At 36.7% G+C, this 19425-nt stretch overlaps 1 protein-coding gene across 1 annotated transcript in view; it reads left to right on the forward strand.

The window, feature by feature from the left end:
• The first annotated feature begins 1496 nt into the window (after nucleotides 1–1496).
• LOC135100982 (nucleoprotein TPR-like) overlaps nucleotides 1497–19425 on the forward strand; it is a 48768-nt gene continuing 30839 nt past the window's right edge. The window contains 10 exon segments of the mRNA XM_064004598.1: nucleotides 1497–1729; nucleotides 11548–11731; nucleotides 12448–12544; nucleotides 12834–12937; nucleotides 13048–13207; nucleotides 13829–14003; nucleotides 14407–14634; nucleotides 15343–15515; nucleotides 16318–16437; nucleotides 17980–18136. Coding sequence (XP_063860668.1) covers nucleotides 1564–1729; nucleotides 11548–11731; nucleotides 12448–12544; nucleotides 12834–12937; nucleotides 13048–13207; nucleotides 13829–14003; nucleotides 14407–14634; nucleotides 15343–15515; nucleotides 16318–16437; nucleotides 17980–18136 — 1564 coding nt within the window. The 5' untranslated portion in view covers nucleotides 1497–1563.

A 19425-nucleotide genomic window follows, 5' to 3' on the forward strand; every position in this document is an offset into this window, starting at 1 on the left:
TATTCAAATTTATATAAGAAATTTTGCATTACCTGATATTGATAACATTAATTTTCACTGAAATTATTTTGTTTCATAAAAAAATATCGTACGAATTCCCAAATTATCGTATTATCGTTTGAGTCCCATTGTACATCGTATACGGGCAAAAATTATTGTACTTGTACAATAATTATCGTACGTTTAGCAATGCTGCTGAGCGGGCCGCAGGTGGCGCGAAACAGTGCACTCTGGTGGCGAGGGGACAAACTATGCCTCGCGCGGGAATTTTAATCGATTTTATGAGTACACATTGTTTTTTTATTGATTTTAAGGCTCGGGGAAAAATGTGCCAGATACTTGAAGCTGCCGGATACTCGAATGCCGGATGAGAGGGATTTTACTGTATTATTAATTCTCATGCGGACAGGGTTGGAATCATATTTTCATGCACACTACATACATATTGTTGAGAAAACTGACTTAATCGGTACATGCCTGAGTGATGGAAACATAGAACTGTGTAATCTTTTTCATTTCACCTGAAAGCTAATACATTACTATGCTGTAAAAATAGTTTACAAGTTTTCATTTTTCTTATTCATTCTTTATGTGGGGTTTGGGTTTTCCCAAAGGAATACCAAGAAATCTTACAGTACTCAACAGTGAGATGATCCTGGTAGTAGCATAAGCGTAGGTAAGATTGTAATGTCAGGGGCTCTTAGTCAAAGCAGGAAATTATACACATCTTGTTAAGGCTTTATGAAGTAAAAAAAAAAAAAAAGCACTAAGAATCTCACTCTATTGTGATGATCTCTTTGTTTCTTGTAAACTTTTGTATGTTACTTTTGCACATAAGCATTAAACGTCCAAGAGTCCTGCTTTATGTCTTTGAACAATGTCAGGAAGCGCAATCACACGACAACCTTGACTAGTGTGATGAAAATTGAAATTCCCGCGCCCTCCTTCCCGCTAGATCAGTAACGTTACCGATGTGATATTTTCTTTTTTATTTATTTATTTATTTTTTTCGGTGTGTGTGTGTGTGTGTGTGTGTGTGTGTGTGTGTGTGTGTGTGTGTGTGTATATATATATATATATATATATATATATATATATATATATATATATATATATATATATATATATATATATATATATATATATATATATATATATATAGATTCTTATACTAATATTTTCGTTACATATTCTACCATATCAGATTCTCGGCTTGTTGATTTTTTTTTTCTTTGCGTTGTGCTCTATCTATTCATTCAAATTTTGTGCCGGGTTATAAATGTTTGTTTCTTTTCTTTATTCATTCACGCTTTTTTTTTTTGTGAAACACTTATTAATTTGTTTTGTGTTGATTCTTTTACTCGAGTGTGCTATTTTCACCCAAACTTTTGTGTTGGGTCATAATTGTTGATTTTTCTTCGTTTATTTATGCACAATTGAAGTTTTTGGCTAATAATATATTTAGTTTCGCCCATTTCTTGGTTTTATTGAGTGTGGTGAGGAGAGGGGACGACAAGCGTGCGTTGGGCGGCTGGGATGTAAACACGGCTGTTCATCAACACCATGGCGGCGGTGGCGGAGGGCGAAGATTTCCTCTCACTTGTATCCGTGGAGGAAAAAGATTCCATTCCCGAGAGTCTGAGGAGAAAATTGCAAGATGTGTGGGAGCTGAAAACTAAGGAAATTACAAATCTGAAGATTGATGTGGAGAAGCTGAAATTGAATTCAGGTAAGGCTGCTTCACGATTCTGAGCGGCGAATTGAAATTTGTAGCTGTTGATATTCTTCAGTGTACGAAGCTGGTTAGGTAAGTTACGGCTCCTTCATACATATACGTACTTAACATTTTCAAATGAAATTTGACATTGGGATTATACTGAATTAGCTTTCGCGTTATCCTCCCATGTCTAGGTAAGGTTAGATTTACATTAATGTAGTTCTTAAATTTCAGTTCTGATCCCTTCATTGTGCATATCACGATTTGGCAAAACATCACATCTTTTCTTTGAAATTAATAATTACAGTCTCGAAATGAGTGGGTTATTTTCATGCTTCCCAAATTTTTGGAGTAACTTCGTTTATCAGGCGTCTTGTATTCTGTTGACTTGTGTCTAGTTATCTTGTAGCCATCCCTACACTTCTCATCGAGGTGATGTATTAATTACTGCGGTTATCATAAGTTTTGAAGCCATTCCCCTAGGGTGCAATTACTTGATGGATTGGTAGTTTTTTACTCTTGCACTAGTCTTTCGGACGAAACTTTTTTTTTTCCGGTAGTTTTTTTTCTTTATCTATTTTGAATTTATCTGCATGTTGTTTTCCCCACAAATCATTATTTTTATTTGTTTACCCTCGTGTGATCTCCCCTTCAGAAACTATATATATATTTTTTTGCAATAAAAAAAATAAAAATCTATACAGAGCTAACCAAAATCAACCAGAAAAAGTTGTTTTGTACTCAGAAATGAGTAACACAGCAGTATCACTTACAGTGTTCCTCCCAAGAGGAACACTATAAGTGATACTGCTGTGCTATTGCTTGCTCCTGGCTGCCATCCGGCTGCCACCACCACCACCATCTAATCCAACCTAACAAAACTAATCAAACTAATGTAACCTAACTAAACTAACCTTACCTAACCTAACCAAACTAACCTAACCTAACCATATGTAACCTAGCTAAACTAACAACCCAACCTAACTAAATTAATCTGACCTTACTGGCTGGCAAGGCTAAGAAATGAATATGGAGTCATCTTCATAAAATCTGGCAATGCACTGGGAATAATCAAGGCAATCGCCATCGCCGACAGACATCTTCCTAAGACTAATTCAGATATTTTAAATTATGCCATGTCTCCCTCCACAGGATGAAATAGAATGCTATGATTGGCTAAATTAATTTGTATTTTTTAATTGGCCACAGCTGCATTCTCATACAAAAGGACCAATCACTGTGACTAATTTTGTGCTTGTGCAACAGATGTGTCACATGCATGCACGGACGAACACAGCTTCACCAGGGTAGATCAGTGCCCACCTGTCCACCACTCTCGTGGGTGCGTCATTTACCACCATTGTCACAGTAGTGAGCGAGCTTGCTTCTCCAAAAAACAGATAAATCTTTAAAAAATTGCTGTCAGCATTATAAACATTTTGTGGTGGGCATGTTTGTGTTTCAAATTACTCATTGAAAAGCTCCATCTGATGAGAAGGTAGAAAATGCCATGTTGAGACTGGTGTAAAAGAATACTAGTACCAAGGTACTTGAGAGAAGCAAAGGCAATAAAGTTAAGCTACTGTTTTAAATAGGTGTTCGCATGAGATAAAGCTAATGGGCCATGAGTGAGTTCAGATGGGTTAAAAGCTCATGGATAAGGCATATGGTGTTATTTTGATAAACCACTTCAGGAATATACTTGGCTCATATTTTGTACTTTGCAAAAGATAGATATATATGAAACTCAGTCACTGTCATTGCTAAATCACTGACTTGCATTACAGTCTTGTCAACTGGCCTGCTTGCATATCCGTTCTACCCTCATTTTTTTGCAGTTTCATTATACTGCTCACAAACTTTGTTGTTTAGTGGTACACATAAGGTATGTCTTGGACTTTGAACCTGTAGCCAGTAAGGCAGGCTTACTAAAAGGTACAGATTTAAGATCACATACCTCTATCTTTATTTGGTTTATCTGGCTCTATTCCACCACAAGGTGGTGTTCTACAGAACCTCTTTAAAAACATAAATGAAATAGGAAAATATAGTAATTTGTTATACACAAAGTTAATAGAAATAAAAATTGCACAGATATTAATATAATACAGTGGGACCTCAGTTACCGAATGCCTCGCTATCAGTTTTCAAACAAAATTTTGAGCTCTTAATTGCTTTGGTTGCCATATTATAATTCGGTTCTCAAACATAGTTATTAGATTTCAAATATTAAAAGACAAAGAAAAAGCTGCTGTTTATCACTAATTTATGGTTTCTATAAAGATTTCCTTCATTTTTAGATATTTGGAGGACAGGCAGTGTGAAAAACAGTAATATAATCTTTGAAATAAAGTAAAGGTAATCCTGTTGAAGAGCCTTGATGTAAACAGTGTCTTGGGTAGCTCAGGAGTAATCCTGTCTCCTGAACCACCTGTGGCTTGCTTGATGACCCTACAATGTCATCATTACTGCACAACTACATTTTCCCAGTAGCTTTTCCCAGCAGCAAGGTGTCTAAGTGTTATGATCACCTTACTTTTGACAGTAAGTGTGTTGCTCCTCTCTATGTCACTCCGTAAGGCTTCCCTCACTAGATAAATGACAAACAATACCTGCACAGTCTAAACAATATCTTCTGATGAGTTCCATGTCACTAAGTTCATTCAGTACATCTTTTCTGGATAAATAAATTCTGAGTTGGAGATGTTGTGGAACAGCCATATTAGCAGTGGGGGTGTTTGTCATAAGTCGCTAAGACAGATAGGGTGGATGAGTGTCTGGGAACAGATTGATCCATTTTACATTGATTCCTATGTGGAAAATAGTTTTGGTTTCTGAACACTTCAAATTTTAAACAGCATTCAGGAATGAATTAAGTTTGAGAACTGAGATTCCAGTGTATGTAGTAATACTGGTAATACTAATATTAATTATAATAATAAAAAAATATTATTATTATTATTATTATTATTATTATTATTATTATTATTATTATTATTATTATTATTATTATTATTATCATCATCATCATCATAGCAATAGTAATAACAACAATAATAAAAACAACATAAATAGTTTACCTAAAAAGCAATAGTACTTAGATTAAATGTAAAGGAATAATATTATCTCATGGTACAATATGAAAATAAAGTAGGCAGTATAATATTATAAGGAAATGTTGAAATGTATAATACTCATCACAGGTTGCATTATCACAGAAATGCTTAATGAGGATAATATTGCACATAGTACAAATGGTAGGTATGAACAGCTTACGATGCAAAAAATTCTGTGATGGTTTCCGCTAGATCATAACAGTCGGTAAAGAGGGTTTTTAGATGTTTCTTAAATACAACAACATTTGTATTGTTCTTAACACAGGTAGGCAGCCTATTATATAACTATGAAGCACAGTTCCTGAAGGCTCTAAAACCAATGTCAGTGTTACACCTAGGCTGCAGCAGTCTGTGCTCCTCTGATGTATGCCTAACAACAATGCTTGTGTCTGGTTGAAATGGTCTTGACATATTCTGTATATACTCTCGCTTACCAGCCGACATTGCCTGAAAAGCTTGCATACAAATTTTGTACATAATCTTGGCTTGAATCAGTAACCAGTGCAGCTCAAGGAAGACTGGTGTGATTCTTTCATAGAGTGATACATTCTTTATCAGTCTTGCAGCCTTATTCATTATTATTTGCATCTTTTTTAGTTGGTGTTTAGGCAGTTGATGGTGTAGAGAATTGCAGTAATGCAGCCAGTTAATAACCTGGTTATGAATCAGCATTTTGATGGAATGTTCATTGAGGTACTTTCTTATAAATGCAGTATTCATTAAATTATACCTTGAAGATTTTACTGTTTGATTTGGTCAACTAGATTCCTATATCTTATCAAGGATCCCACCCAAATGCCTCACTTTTTCTGATACATAGATTGTTTTATAAATAATATTAAAACTCTGGCACTTAAAATCTTTCTAAGAGACATCTGTCCAATTATCAAGCATTCAATTTTTTCTTCATTTAAATTTAACTGTTTACCATCCATCTGGTTTTTCACATCACTCGTGATTCTAATCAAGAGGTCTTCTGTGTCCTGCACATCATCAGGAAACAAAAGTAAATGCCACACCATGGAAAGTTTGAGTATAAATATAAAATAACACAGGTCCCAGCACGCTGCCTTGGACATCTCTTCTGAGTGGATTATTTTCAGAGAGAGTATTGCCCACTTGCACACAGTAACTACTGCTCTGAAGGTAACTCTTTAAGTAACTAAGTCCACCTTGTGTTACATCTGTGACCCTCAGATCATCAAGCAGCACATCATGAACAACACTGTCAAAGTCAACACTCAAACCCAGCAATAATAAAACTCTACATTTACCCTCATCCATTAGGCACAACAAATCTCTGGTAACATGAAACAAAGCAGCTTCTGTGGAAAACATTTGTGTATAAGCTTATTTGTGTATCATGCAGCACATCAGTCTGTATAAGATATTCCATTAGTTGGTTAAGAATAACATCTAAGACTTGGCATAAATGAAAGGTTGGAGATAGGTCAATATGAACTAAAATTCAGGGGTCCGTATTTCCTTTAAATGTAGGTCTTATCACAGCCAATTTTTCACTCAGGAAACAAACATTCAGTTATACAGTGGCACCTTGAATTACAAGTAACTCAACTTAAGACTTTTTTGAGATATGAGTTGTCATTTGGATGATTTTTTGCTTTGATTTGCAAGCCAAAATCTGAGATATGAGCGAGCTTCAGATACACTGCTGCTAGTTGGCACAATGAGCACCACAACAGCAACTATCACCCAGCATTTCTTATATCACTCATTCATTTAAAGTGTTTTATACAACATTTGTTGTTTATAAATACATTTTCTTACATTAAGTGCTTGATATAACAAACACATATGGGGAGAGAGAGAGAGAGAGATGATTGTGGCTGTGTGGCAGGCAGTGAATGGGCAGTCGTGCAGCTTTCTCTCTCTCTCTCTCTCTCTCTCTCTCTCTCTCTCTCTCTCTCTCTCTCTCTCTCTCTCTCTCTCTCTCTCTCTCTCTCTCTCTCTCTCTCTCTCTCTCTCTCTCTCTCTCTCTCTCTCTCTCTCTCTCTCTCTCTCTCTCTCTCTCTCTCTCTCTCTGATAAGTTAATCATTGGCCATTGTCAGGGTCACTCAGTGGTTGCCACACAGCCCCAATTCATCTCTCAAACATGCAGTTGACTGTGTGTCGGCTAACTCTCCCACATTTAAAGGACTAGGAAGTTTGTAAAATAAAGCAAGCATTCAATAATTTTGAAGTATGCCGTAATTTGCAAAGTTTTGTAAAATAAAACGAGTGTTTGATAGCCTCCAAAGGGTTGTTATATCTGAAATTCAGTAAACAGAGGTTCATTATATTGACAGTTTACTGTATTCAAAAACATGAAACAAAAAAAATTGTGGTGGTTTTTAGGGGGCTGGAATGGATTAATAACACTTCATTTAATTTCAGTGGGGAAACTTAATTTGACATAGCAAATTGAGTTATAAGGTCTGTCACGGAACAAATTAAACTCGTAAGTCAAGATACTGCTGTATTTAGAGTAACAATTGTTAAAATTACATCCAGTACCCTTGGCTATATCACCAATGGGGAGAGGATCACTGCAGCAGTACATCTTATTCAGCCGCTTCATAAGCAACTGTAACTTCTCAAGGTTAATTCCATTGAAAGAGGACAGCCCAATGAATAGGATGTCTGGGAAGTACTGTTGTCTCGATATTGGTACAGCATCCTGGAACCCCCTCACAATGCCTGTAAATTTATTTTTAAAGAAATTTCATAAATTCATTAGTTAAATCAGCATCAGTGTCAGCATCCGGGAACCTCTGCCTTCTTGTGTTTCCTGTTAAAGTATCAAAAAGGAGGTACAGCCTCCTCACATCAGATCCTATCTCTTATGCAGTATGTGCATTTTGTTTTTTGGATCAATTTATTCACCTAATTTTTTTCTGCAACATACTTTCTCTGAGGTTCCTCATAGGGACACATGGTATTGTATTCACCCTTTAAAACACTATTATATAATGCAGCCATACAGTCTAGTCATTCCCCCTTCACTCTATCAGTACTATCTATATACTGGCAGGTGTTGAGATTTTACAGTAATTACACCAAGTGCTGTAGAAAATACTGTCATCAAAATTTATTTTCTTTCTAAAAGATATTGTTTTCTTGGCTTTTACATTTTTTTTTGTATGTCAACTTGGTACAGGACCAACTTGTGATACAGAGAAATACAAAATTCGGTTTAACCTCAACATCCTGAATTTTATCCCAATGGCTATCACAAAAGATTAAGTCAAGGACATGTCCCAAATGAGAAGTCGCATGAACAACCTTGTTATAAAACTGCCTCAAATCCACCAAGTCAATAAATTCCTTGCCATATCAATCAGATTCATCATCAGTCAAGAGGTTGAAGTCACCACAAGTGATAATTTGTCCACTCAAACAATCAAAGCTGTTTAAGTATGCACTAAATTCTTCAAGGAAAGTGGCACAATTAATGTTAGGAAGCCTATAAATTACAATAAATATCAGTCATTGGTTATTTTCATGCAAGGTGTTCAAAACTATTGAATTTTGAAGAATTCAGTATTTTTGTTCATAAAAAACTTATTTGTTACAAATATACTAACCACCTCCCCACCTCACCTTACTTTTCTTGGGATATGAACAAAAGTATGAGTTGACAGAGTCATTTTGTGGATTTTAGCATGGCCAAACTCACTGAGCCAGGTTTCTGCAAAAGCAAAAACATCAAATGTTTTTTTCAGTAATCAACTCATATTTCAATAGTTTTGTTGCCAACAGATCCACACTGAATATTATTTATATTCCCAATAACCATGGTCAGTCATGTCTCAGATCCTATTCATTTCCAGTTCTAATATCTTACAATGTTTACTGTTAACATCATGATTGGCTTCAGTTCTTGAGTGTCTAGCACAGTTCACACATTTCACACAATCACTCTCAGTCTCTAGTTTTGTGATCTGCACACTTGCCACAGCAAGGGATATCACCATTCCACTCAGACCTACAGTACCTCTTAATGTGGCCATGTCTTTGACAATGATAGCACGTAAAGACATGGTACCTGCCTCTGACTGAGTACCTACCCCACTTAAGGCACACAATATCCCCATGCTTATGTATCAGCTCACATATCTCAGGGGGACATTTCAATACATAATGTACAGTGTTTCCACTTGCCGGTTTGTCAGATATCAGCACAATTTAGTATGTATATTACCAACAGCCTGAAGGTAGATATTTTAAACATTTAGATACTCTACCATGTCATTCTTATTCTTCCCTTTAGACACATTGCATATCGTTACTTTTAGAGAAAGCTTCTTTGTAAACATCATCTTCAGATCCTTCATTCCAGCATTTATTTTCTAGACAGTTAACTCCCTCAACGATTCATTTGCAAAGTTTAGAATGGCATTTCCACCATGAATAATTTTGTATTCATTTGAACATTCTTTGACCTTCTAGCCAGCTCTTCCTTCCTATTCACTACACTACATTCCTTGGTGGATTTGACCATAAACAGATTCTTTTTCCTTTTGCTGTAAAAGTGCCAGCACCACTGCCCTGAGCATCACTATTAGTGCTAGTATGTTGATTAATCACTGTACTAAATAATCTCATCCTTCAGATTCTTCTTGGTACCACCTGCTATACTATTACCAACAGCAACATCACTAGAGTACTGCACATCATTTGAACCAACATTCATCCAATTTCTGATGCAACTTTTCATTACTCACTACCAATTTAGATATGCATTCACTCACTTCAGCAGCACACATCTCACCATCTTCCACATTTTCCTTGAGAGACTCAATCTCAGTCTTCACTTTCAATTTCTTTGGTAAGCTTAACCATCTTCTTATTCAAATCAGCATACCCAAAATAACTATCAATGACCTTCCACTGTGGCTTGCACATCCAGTCAAGGTCATCATTCTGCAGGCTAGCACAGTTCTTGTGGTACCATTTCTCACACACATCACAAGCAACAAAATCACAGAACTTCTGTTCCCTGCGGCAATGTTGGCACAGAGCTGAACACGCCATGGCAGGTCTGTAGATGTTTGTTCAATCCATCCATGTCAGCAAGGAGTCCCCAGTGCAGGTGTTGTAGCAGCGGCAGCAACACTTAAGTGATGCTTTTTTAGGTAGTCATTCCTCTCTGGTTCTGTTTTGTGGTGTTCAATTCAGTAAGAAGATGCAGAAATGTGGAAACACCAGTGCCTGTATTCAGAAACACTTTGCACTCTCACAGCAACTATTTTCAAAAGTCACAGACATGATTAACTGGGTTCTGAAGACTGTTTCTTCCTTTCATATTGTAGAAATATCACTAGAACTGTAAAAACACTCTTAAAATCTTGTGTAACTTCAACTAGAGGCTTTTGAAAGCAGTGGAGGTGCAGTGCAGATGTGTTTCAGAATATGGTCCCTCTGAATGAGCTGCACTCCAGACCATCACCTACTGTCAACTCTATTTAGGAAAATTATGTGATGCACTTTGTACCCAATGAAGCTGCTTGTAGTAGTTGTAGTTGTGGTATGATCATGTATTCCCAGTGTATCCAAGGACAGGTATAAGTCACGAGTACGAAATTCAACATGGACAAGAGGCAGCAAATGTGAATGACAAGTGTTGACAGCCGTGACAAGTGTAAACAACAAACAGAAGGCCCACACTATTAGCAGAAACATCACAGCTTATAACATTAGCAGATAGCCAGAAAAAGCTCAGGATACAAGATGAAGGCCAAAGCAGCTGGCAAATGGCAGTAGCACGTTGGATGCAGTGACTGCATGTAGCAAGCAGGAGAGACACAGAATGTTGTATCACTAAATTGAATTTCCTATTTCACTTTCTGCCACCATTTGTACAAGATGGATGCACTGTAGTAGTCCATGTAGTTATGGTAGTATCCAGAAATAAGAATACACAAAGTAAAGGACTGGAGTATACAGAAATATTGCAGAGCCTCCAGCCATGGCTGCTGCTGAGGCAGGTTGGACCAGGACTGATGACCTCACTACCCATTTGGCTGCTGGCCGGCGACATCTGGGTGTCAGGTCATGCTGTGTTGGGGGATGGGGGTGGATGCGGCACATTCTGTGCCTAAACTGGTGCAACTTTGGTGATAGTCAAGGCACAGTTTTGTGAGTCATTGACTCATTGAAGGGATAGTCAGCCAGGTGGGGAAAAAAAAAAGTAATTTAAGAGAGTGTGGTGTGTTGTAAATGTAACAAGTATGCCAGTCTGCTAATATTTGTACCTAAGAGAATATTATTTCTCAGGCACTGGCAGGTACAACAGAGGCATCACTACTTAATTTTTTGATAGATTCTCCATTTACTAAATGTTTTAGAAATGTATCTCGTCTTGTGGATCTCTTTATTCCGCATGTTTTCTTTATCTCTGTTAAACAAAGTAAATACATTTAGAAATGGCTGTAATATCAAATTTTGAGTTTTTAGATTCATTAAGGGAGCAAATCCTGTAATTAGAAGGTTAGTTAAGTCAGGTTTAATTTAATTTTTTAAAAATCTTCTAACAGTTGGGTCATTAGGAGATTGTTACATGGCAGTTAAGATTACGTTGTATGACAGTTGTGAATATCATGTAATCAGAAAGTAAGTCTTTACAATTGTTATTTATCTTTATGTACTTTTGTTATCTGTCTATATAATAGATTTTAATATTGTAAGATTAATGTGATGTTAATATATTCCAGAGCAAGAAAAGTTTCAGCTTGAAAAACAGCTAGTTAACACCCAAAGCCAGCTGGAAGAAGCAGCAAGCCTAAAAGATGAATTCAAAACTCAAAAAGAAAGTCTTGAGAAGAAACTTGAAAAAAATGAAGATGACCTACAACAGTCTAGATTGAAAGTTACTTCACTCTCTAGGGAACTTGAACAGTTAAGTAATGTTTTCTTGGGTGTTTTGTTGAGGAACAGTCTAACTTTATAAAGATCTGGTGGTATTATGAAAAAATTGTTACCTGGATGCCATTGTTCTGTCATCAGGATAGTTACTGATAACAGGTGTTAGTGTTGGTGGTAGCCCATAAAGCAGTTTGGCACCAGAAAATGGTTATGATTATCTTGATAATAGGTATTTTGATGAAATGGCACATTATAGCTTGCTGCACTGTACCTGTTTCATATGACCATCTGGAGATGGGCCGTGACATCAGTGACGGCACTCTGCCGATGGGAAGAGTAATCAGAGTTGTCAAATATCCTTGCGTGAGATAGGGGAGTGCTTTTGCCACAATAGTGCCCTCTTATTTCATGAACAGATATTTGGGGGCTCTGATTAATTTTCCCATCAATGAAGTGATCTCACTGATGACACACTGTCTCCAGATGGACATGAAGTGGATATTCTGCATCATCTCTTATGTCCAACACGTGTATCTCCCTTCAGTGCATGTATAAACTTTCTTTATGGTCTTCCTCTCCTCCTCCTGCTTTTCCTTCTTGTAATGTAAGCAAGTTATGGAATATGCAGATTAATTCATTTTGCTATTGGATTGCTTCATTTAGCAATGGGAATCTTAACTTGTTTCTTGATTTTAGCTACTGTTAGAACAGGGTTTTTTCCCTGCTTTTACAATTTATTTATGTTCTAGGTCTCAGAATGAAAAAGTGAGTGCTTCCTCACAATCAGTAGCCCTGGCTGGTAGTCTTGACTCAAGAAATAAACAAATACAAGAACTACAAGAACAGGTGAGGCTCCTGCAATAAATAAACTAGCTCAGTACTTGTCAGTATATTGGTATAGAATACAGATAGGATTACCAACTTTATCTGTCACTTGTACAGTACTGTATTGTATTTGTATTGAGTCTTAATGGAAAAATTAGTGAAAATGCATTTTTGGGAGAAGACATCATCACAATAACTTTATTTCCTTTCTCAGATCTCTTCATTGATTCATTTTAGTAATTCTGAGATAGATAGATAGTAGATATTTCTTTGTGCAATTTTATCTTTAATGTTACATAATTGTTTAAAGGTACATCGGCTAAATGAACAGCTGAGTGAGTTAGCACGACTGAAAAATGAAGCTATTATCCATGCAGAAGAAGCCAATAGTCGAGAGATGCAACTCAAGTATAGGTAAGTTGTCTTTGTATCACTTATAAAGCTATTCATGGAAATTCACAAGGCATTATAGACCATCCCTAAGTTAGTTTGACAAGTCATTATGTATTTTTGGTGGGTTGCAGGGAAAAGAGACTTGAACAAGAGCATGGTCTGTTGTCGAGGCAGATTAATGTATTGCAGCACCAGTTGGAGCAGAGAACAGAAGAAACCATCAAACAGAGACAAGAACATTCCTCAATCATTCTTGGACTCCAGACTGATCTTAACCATAAACTTGAGGAGGTGAGATGAAATATAAGTTGGTTTTGTTATGTGCAGGTTAATTATGTAGTGTTTCATTCTTCCAACAATGAAGGTTAACATTTCACAACTATATGCTGGTTGAAAATACTTTTCATGGAATAGTAAAATCTGAGAACATTCAAAACCAGAAGTTTTGTAGATTAGATGGTAGGGTGATCTTGTCAAGAGGCAATAAGGGATATTGTGTCCCTTCATATTCCTTCGTGTGGTAAATTCCAAGGTTGTCCAGCTATCATTGAGGATTGTGGGCATTGGAGAAATACCCTACTTAGGATGAAAATTGTTGGCTTTTTGTTGAGGAACATTGAGGTGTCACAACCAAGCTAGCCATTGAGCATCTGTCTTCACTAATGCAATACAATATAAGTTTTGTTTTCTGGGCTTGATGTGGTCACATTCATCAGTATTTTTTATCTGTTTTCTACAAAAGCAGTCAGTTGCTGCTTTATCATGGCTACAAACTTAGAGGTACAATGGAACTTTGGTTCACCAACAGATTAGTTCATTAGTTGATTAACTACTGCTGGTAAATCAGAATTTTGTTTAAATACATGTTTCTTTTATTTGATATAAAATAACAAGATGTATGTTTTGTCACAGCTCAGAGTAGAGAAGGAGGAGAGAGCACAACTTCAAAATCAAGTAGAGGAAAAGTCACAGAAGATTCAAGAACTTCTTGATACACTGAATGCTTCCAGGGAATCTGAAGTTGAACTGGAAGAGACATTCCGCCAAGAGTTAGCTGCACAGAAGAAATTGACTGAAGTTTATCAAGGTATTTCATTATTATCTATTTTTTGGAGGGGGATACTCATAAAACTCAAGGTTAGATAAGTTGATAGGTCCTGGATGGTATAGGTGAAAATTACAAAAGACAGTATTAGTGAAGAGCTAATTAGATTTAGAACAAGGAAGAGTTATGTTGCATGTGTGGGGAATGGCTTGTATTTATCACATTAAAAATAATATATATTTTAACCAGAAAATCACTAAATACTATAAAATTCATATGAAATATACACATAAATAAGGGATCAGCATGAAGTTCTGTGTGAATACAATAACTGAAAGATTCTCTCTCTCTCTCTCTCTCTCTCTCTCTCTCTCTCTCTCTCTCTCTCTCTCTCTCTCTCTCTCTCTCTCTCTCTCTCTCTCTCTCTCTCTCTCTCTCTCTACAGCTTCAGCACAGAATGAGAAGGAGCGTGCTGCTGCTCTTGAGAAAGGTGTTGAAGACCTTCATAAGTTGTTACAGGAAGCCAGTGAACAGTATGGAGCACTAGAGCGGGCCAAAGCTAAGGCTGAAGAGGAAAATGCAGAATCTCTACAACAGTCAAATGCATTGGTGAAGGAGCTAAAGGAAGAATTGGATAAGGTTAACATGCTCCTAGAAGCCAGTGCCAAGAAAGGTTATCCCTAACTTATTTGTCTTATTTTAAATGCTTCTATTTTTATTTCAAAATTTTGTTTACTTTGTATATATCTATCAGATTAAATTATCTGAGAGTGATTCCATTGACTTAATCAGAGATTATGTGTAAAGTCGTAAGGACCTCAGTATAGGCAATTACTGTGCCCTGTAAAGGGAAATAAGGGCATCAGATGAAATGATGAGTACTTAACACATTGTGGTCTTTAGGATTGGGTTGCTTTGGGTTGTGTACCAGTGTCAGGGAATCATTTTTGGATAGTAATACCAAGCTCTGTGTTGTGTTTATTTTATTTATTTTATTTTATTTATTTGTTTATTCATTTGTTTATTTATTTATTTATCTTTATTTTTATTTATTATTTATTTGTTTATTTTTATTTTTTATTTTATTATTATTATTTTTTACTTATTTATTTATTTATTTATTTATTTATTTATTTATTCATTTATTTATTCATTTATTTATTTATTTATTTATTAATTCATTATTATTATTATTATTTTTTTTTTTTGTGAGGTTCTGTCCAAGGACAGCAAAAAGTCAGGAAAAAACCCTGAAGGTGCCAGTTCCCAAAGAGTACAGTTAAAAGGTTATCCAAAATTATGAGGACTGTCTTGAAAACAGCCAGGAAGTCCCAGAGTTTGGATGATCAGGTTCTTTTGTAACCTAAAACTTTCGTTTCAGATCAAAGTGGATATGATGAACTTTCCCCAGCAGCCAGTGCAGCAAGTCAGCTGGTGAGTAAGGGCCTGAGCCTCACCCAGCTATATGGCGAATACCTGTCCACCACAGAGAAGCTCATGTCTGTAGAGGAAGAAAACAAGCGACTTAAGCGTTATGTTGATCAGATTTTGAAGGTATTGTATGTTTAAATTATGTCTCTTCTTGAATGTTTTTTTAGGGAATTTGTAACTTTTTATATAGATGCATCTCTACATTGTAGTGAAAATCTGTTGGATTTCATCCATTGCGATTATGAAATTTAATCCAATTAAAAGCCTTTTATCCTCTGCATAGTAATGAAGTAAAATGATGTCAACAAAACTTCACTTGATTGACATGGAATAGCACAATCACAATAGACCTGGATTATCAGCATCAAGCCTAGACTTGTGTGGCATGTGTAACACAAGTCCAGTAAGCTCCAACTGCTGCCCTGGTTGACACAGTCACATATGCAATATCTCTCTCTCTCTCTCTCTCTCTCTCTCTCTCTCTCTCTCTCTCTCTCTCTCTCTCTCTCTCTCTCTCTCTCTCTCTCTCTCTCTCTCTCTCTCTCTCTCTCTCTCTCTCTCTCTCTCTCTCTCTCTCTCTCTCTCTCTCTCTCTCTCTCTCTCACTTGCTGATCATCTTAGAAGTTGTGAATCATTGCATTTGAGTTTACACTTCCCAAGGCAAATCCTTCTGTAAAAGAAGCAAGGGGAAATTCTTCTGACACATTTAGTTAAAACTGCTCTCATGCATATTCACAGAACACCCATATTGTCTGGGATGAAATGGTAAAGACCAGAGTTATGACAAGCTTCATATCCTTGGAAGTGGAATCTATAATTTATCTTAATGCTTTTTACTATAGAGTTAAATGAATTCCTAAAGAAGGTATAAAACATAAATAGTGATAATGTTGATGCTTCTTATGCATTTAAGAATTTATTTCAGGAAATTGAAGAGCGAGTTCCAGTTTTGAAAAAGCAAAGAGAGGACCATCAGAAGTCATTAGAAACAATAACATCACTCCAAACCCAACTTGAGGAAGCACTTGTTGATATAGAAAAGCAGGTGTGTAATGTTCATTCATGAGTCTCTTTATAATTATGTCAGGTGTTTGTCATTCCTACGGTAAATTATTATTATTATTGTTATTGTTACTTTTATTTTTATTATTATTATTATTATTATTATTATTATTATTATTATTATTATTATTATTATTATTATTATTATTATTATTTTCATTGTATCATAGTAACTTAGGTATTCATTTTGTTGTTGACAGTTGGGATGTTGAGCAAAATTCATTGTTCCAGCAGAGGTGAGGGATGATGTTTAGTAGAGGAGAGGTGCTTTCCTACCTATTGAAAATTAGATCTAAGACTGTGAATGTTGCAGAAGTTAATGAAAAAAAAGTAAAGGGGGGTGTCAAACCTCTTAGGACCAACAACAAAAGATCAGTCCAACCTGAAGACATTTTCCAGATGGGAACTCTGAGGCTGATGTAGGAGTTCCCATAATAAATTTTGAATTTTCAGTGGAAGGTGTGCATGTATTAGGTGCATGTAGAATTGTGTGAAGGAAGAGAGTTGTCTTTAGACACTGCTCCTTGTGTTATAAGACACTAAGGAAAACATTCAGTGAGGTCACAGCTGTGTCACTGGAAAGTTCACAGTACCCCCCAGATCTGGTACAAAACCAGTCCAGTGCTTGAGACCTCACTGGAAGTAATTATAATTTTGGCAGGTGTCTACTGCTTCCTCTTATATGGTTCCTCCAAGTGTACAATGCCACATACAAAATCCCTTTGTCACAAATGTGTGAGAGACAGCTTATACACTCCCTGTGATCCAATAGTGAAAGACTAGAACCTCTGAACCATGACAACAAGTTATTCCTTACATACGTTGGAGGCATACACTACATTATGGTTAGGCAATGTGGTCTGGTATAGGGAGAAGGCTTAGTGTGCAGTGTAGGGTAGGTAGGCAAAATACATTCCTCCTTCTTATGCTTAATTGAATCATGAAACAATAGACAAAGGAGAGGTAAGTATTCAATCCTACCAAAAGGTATCTTTACTAGCATGTGAAGCCTGTCCTAACTAGCTACAGGACTAACCACAAGGCCTTGAGGCCTTGGAGAGGGATGGTTGTGTCTGTCTGTGGGGAGAGTTGAGGATAGATGAGGGTGAGTTGGGTCAGCATCCTGCCTCCTTGGTCAGGGGCTGTTGCCAGCATGTATTAAAACCGTAGAATCTCTGGACATAGGAGCCTTGGTGTTCATTGTGGATGCAGTTTAATGAAGAGGGGAAAATATGATTGTCAGGTAGTGAGAAAGTAAGTCAAAAACAATAATTTTACTTAGGAGAAAATCATGTGGTAATAAATTGGCCTTCCTGCTAGTCTCAGAGCCTACAATCCACCCCACAGTCTCAGTGAGAGGGGAATTTGAAATCTGGCTGGGATAGGCTCTTATTCCAGTGACACTTTCCATGATGTAGATGTTGGTCACACTTCTGCTTAAGCTTAGACACTTGATCAGCATGGCTTTGATCCTTTCTGAAACTAATAATGCTGAGACTAATATCATGCATGGTAATACTTGCAGAGATTGGAGGCAGATGAAGCCCGGAGGCGATCCAGTTACATGGATCGAGAGAACAAGCGGCTTGATAGCCAAGTGAAGGACCTAAGCAAACAAGTGACCATTTTGGTTTCACAAGTTGAGGCTGCCAGGGCTGGATTACCTTCCCCAATAATTCCAAGTAAGTTTAGAAAAAAAAAGTAAAATATATATATATATATATATATATATATATATATATATATATATATATATATATATATATATATATATATATATATATAACATATATATATATATATATATATATATATATATATATATATATATATATATATATATATATATATATATATATATTCACACACACACACACACACACACACACATATTGCTGTTGTTATGTCATCAAGTTCAGCCCCTCTCACAGCTGCTACTAACTTGGGTCAGCTTCCCTAAACTACCTCCTGTGTAGTTTAGTGCGGGGCCCACATACACATATACAGGGTCCTACTGGTCTCCTGTAACAATTAAATATATGAGGTCGCCAACCTGTTTTACCCACCTACAGGTAAAGGAGTATTACAATTGCCAACTAACTTTAACTTGCTGAGAAAGATTTGCAAACCACATGCTAGGGGGCACAGCTATGACAAAGGACACACACCTCAGAGATTTATAATAATCTGTCAGCTATCTCCCAGTAGATGGGCTGCCCACGCCCACAGACTATTATATCCTGTTGGCCACCAATATATTTATAGTTTCTCAGAGAACAGGTAATTACCACCTACAAATAGTAAAGCCTGGTGAGAAAGGAAACAACCACCAACCAGCACCATAGCTCTTTATCCTCTGGTTCCAGAGCTCCCAGCAGAACTTCTCAAAACAGTTGCATTTAACAGCACAAAACATTACAGAAATGAACACGCAGCCAACAGACAAAAAGTAGAGCCAGCCAACTGCTCTCTGATACACCAAAACGCCTTTTCCAGCGCCAAGGAGTCGGTGTTAACAGGTATCTATTCAAATTAAACAGGCACAACAGCCACAGGCAGGCATCTGAAGACCCCTATTCTACCTAATAAGCAGGGGGCATGCAGCTTTGAATACTGAAATAATGTCTTATCAAACAAAAGCCCTCAAAAATATATATCATCCCTGGGTCTCTTTGTTTTGCTCTGCCTCTAAGGATATGCATCTTCCCTCTAGATTGGCTGGATGCCAACTGACAAAGGGGCAACAAAAGATTCAGGCTTGCCCTGTGTTCTTCTACAAGGTGGAGGGGAGTCATATGTCAAAGGAGGAGGGCATGGCAGGCAGCCAGCTTGCCTGCCACTCTATGCTGCTCTCCTTGACAGCAGTGTTTGTTTTAAAAATTCCAGAACCTTTATTTGGGTAGTTGGATCAAAACAAATTACACAGTAGTATAGATCAACTCTTCATCCACACATCCCTGCAGTCTCAACT

Source organism: Scylla paramamosain, chromosome 5 (genome assembly GCF_035594125.1).
Source record: "Scylla paramamosain isolate STU-SP2022 chromosome 5, ASM3559412v1, whole genome shotgun sequence".
Lineage (NCBI taxonomy): Eukaryota > Metazoa > Arthropoda > Malacostraca > Decapoda > Portunidae > Scylla > Scylla paramamosain.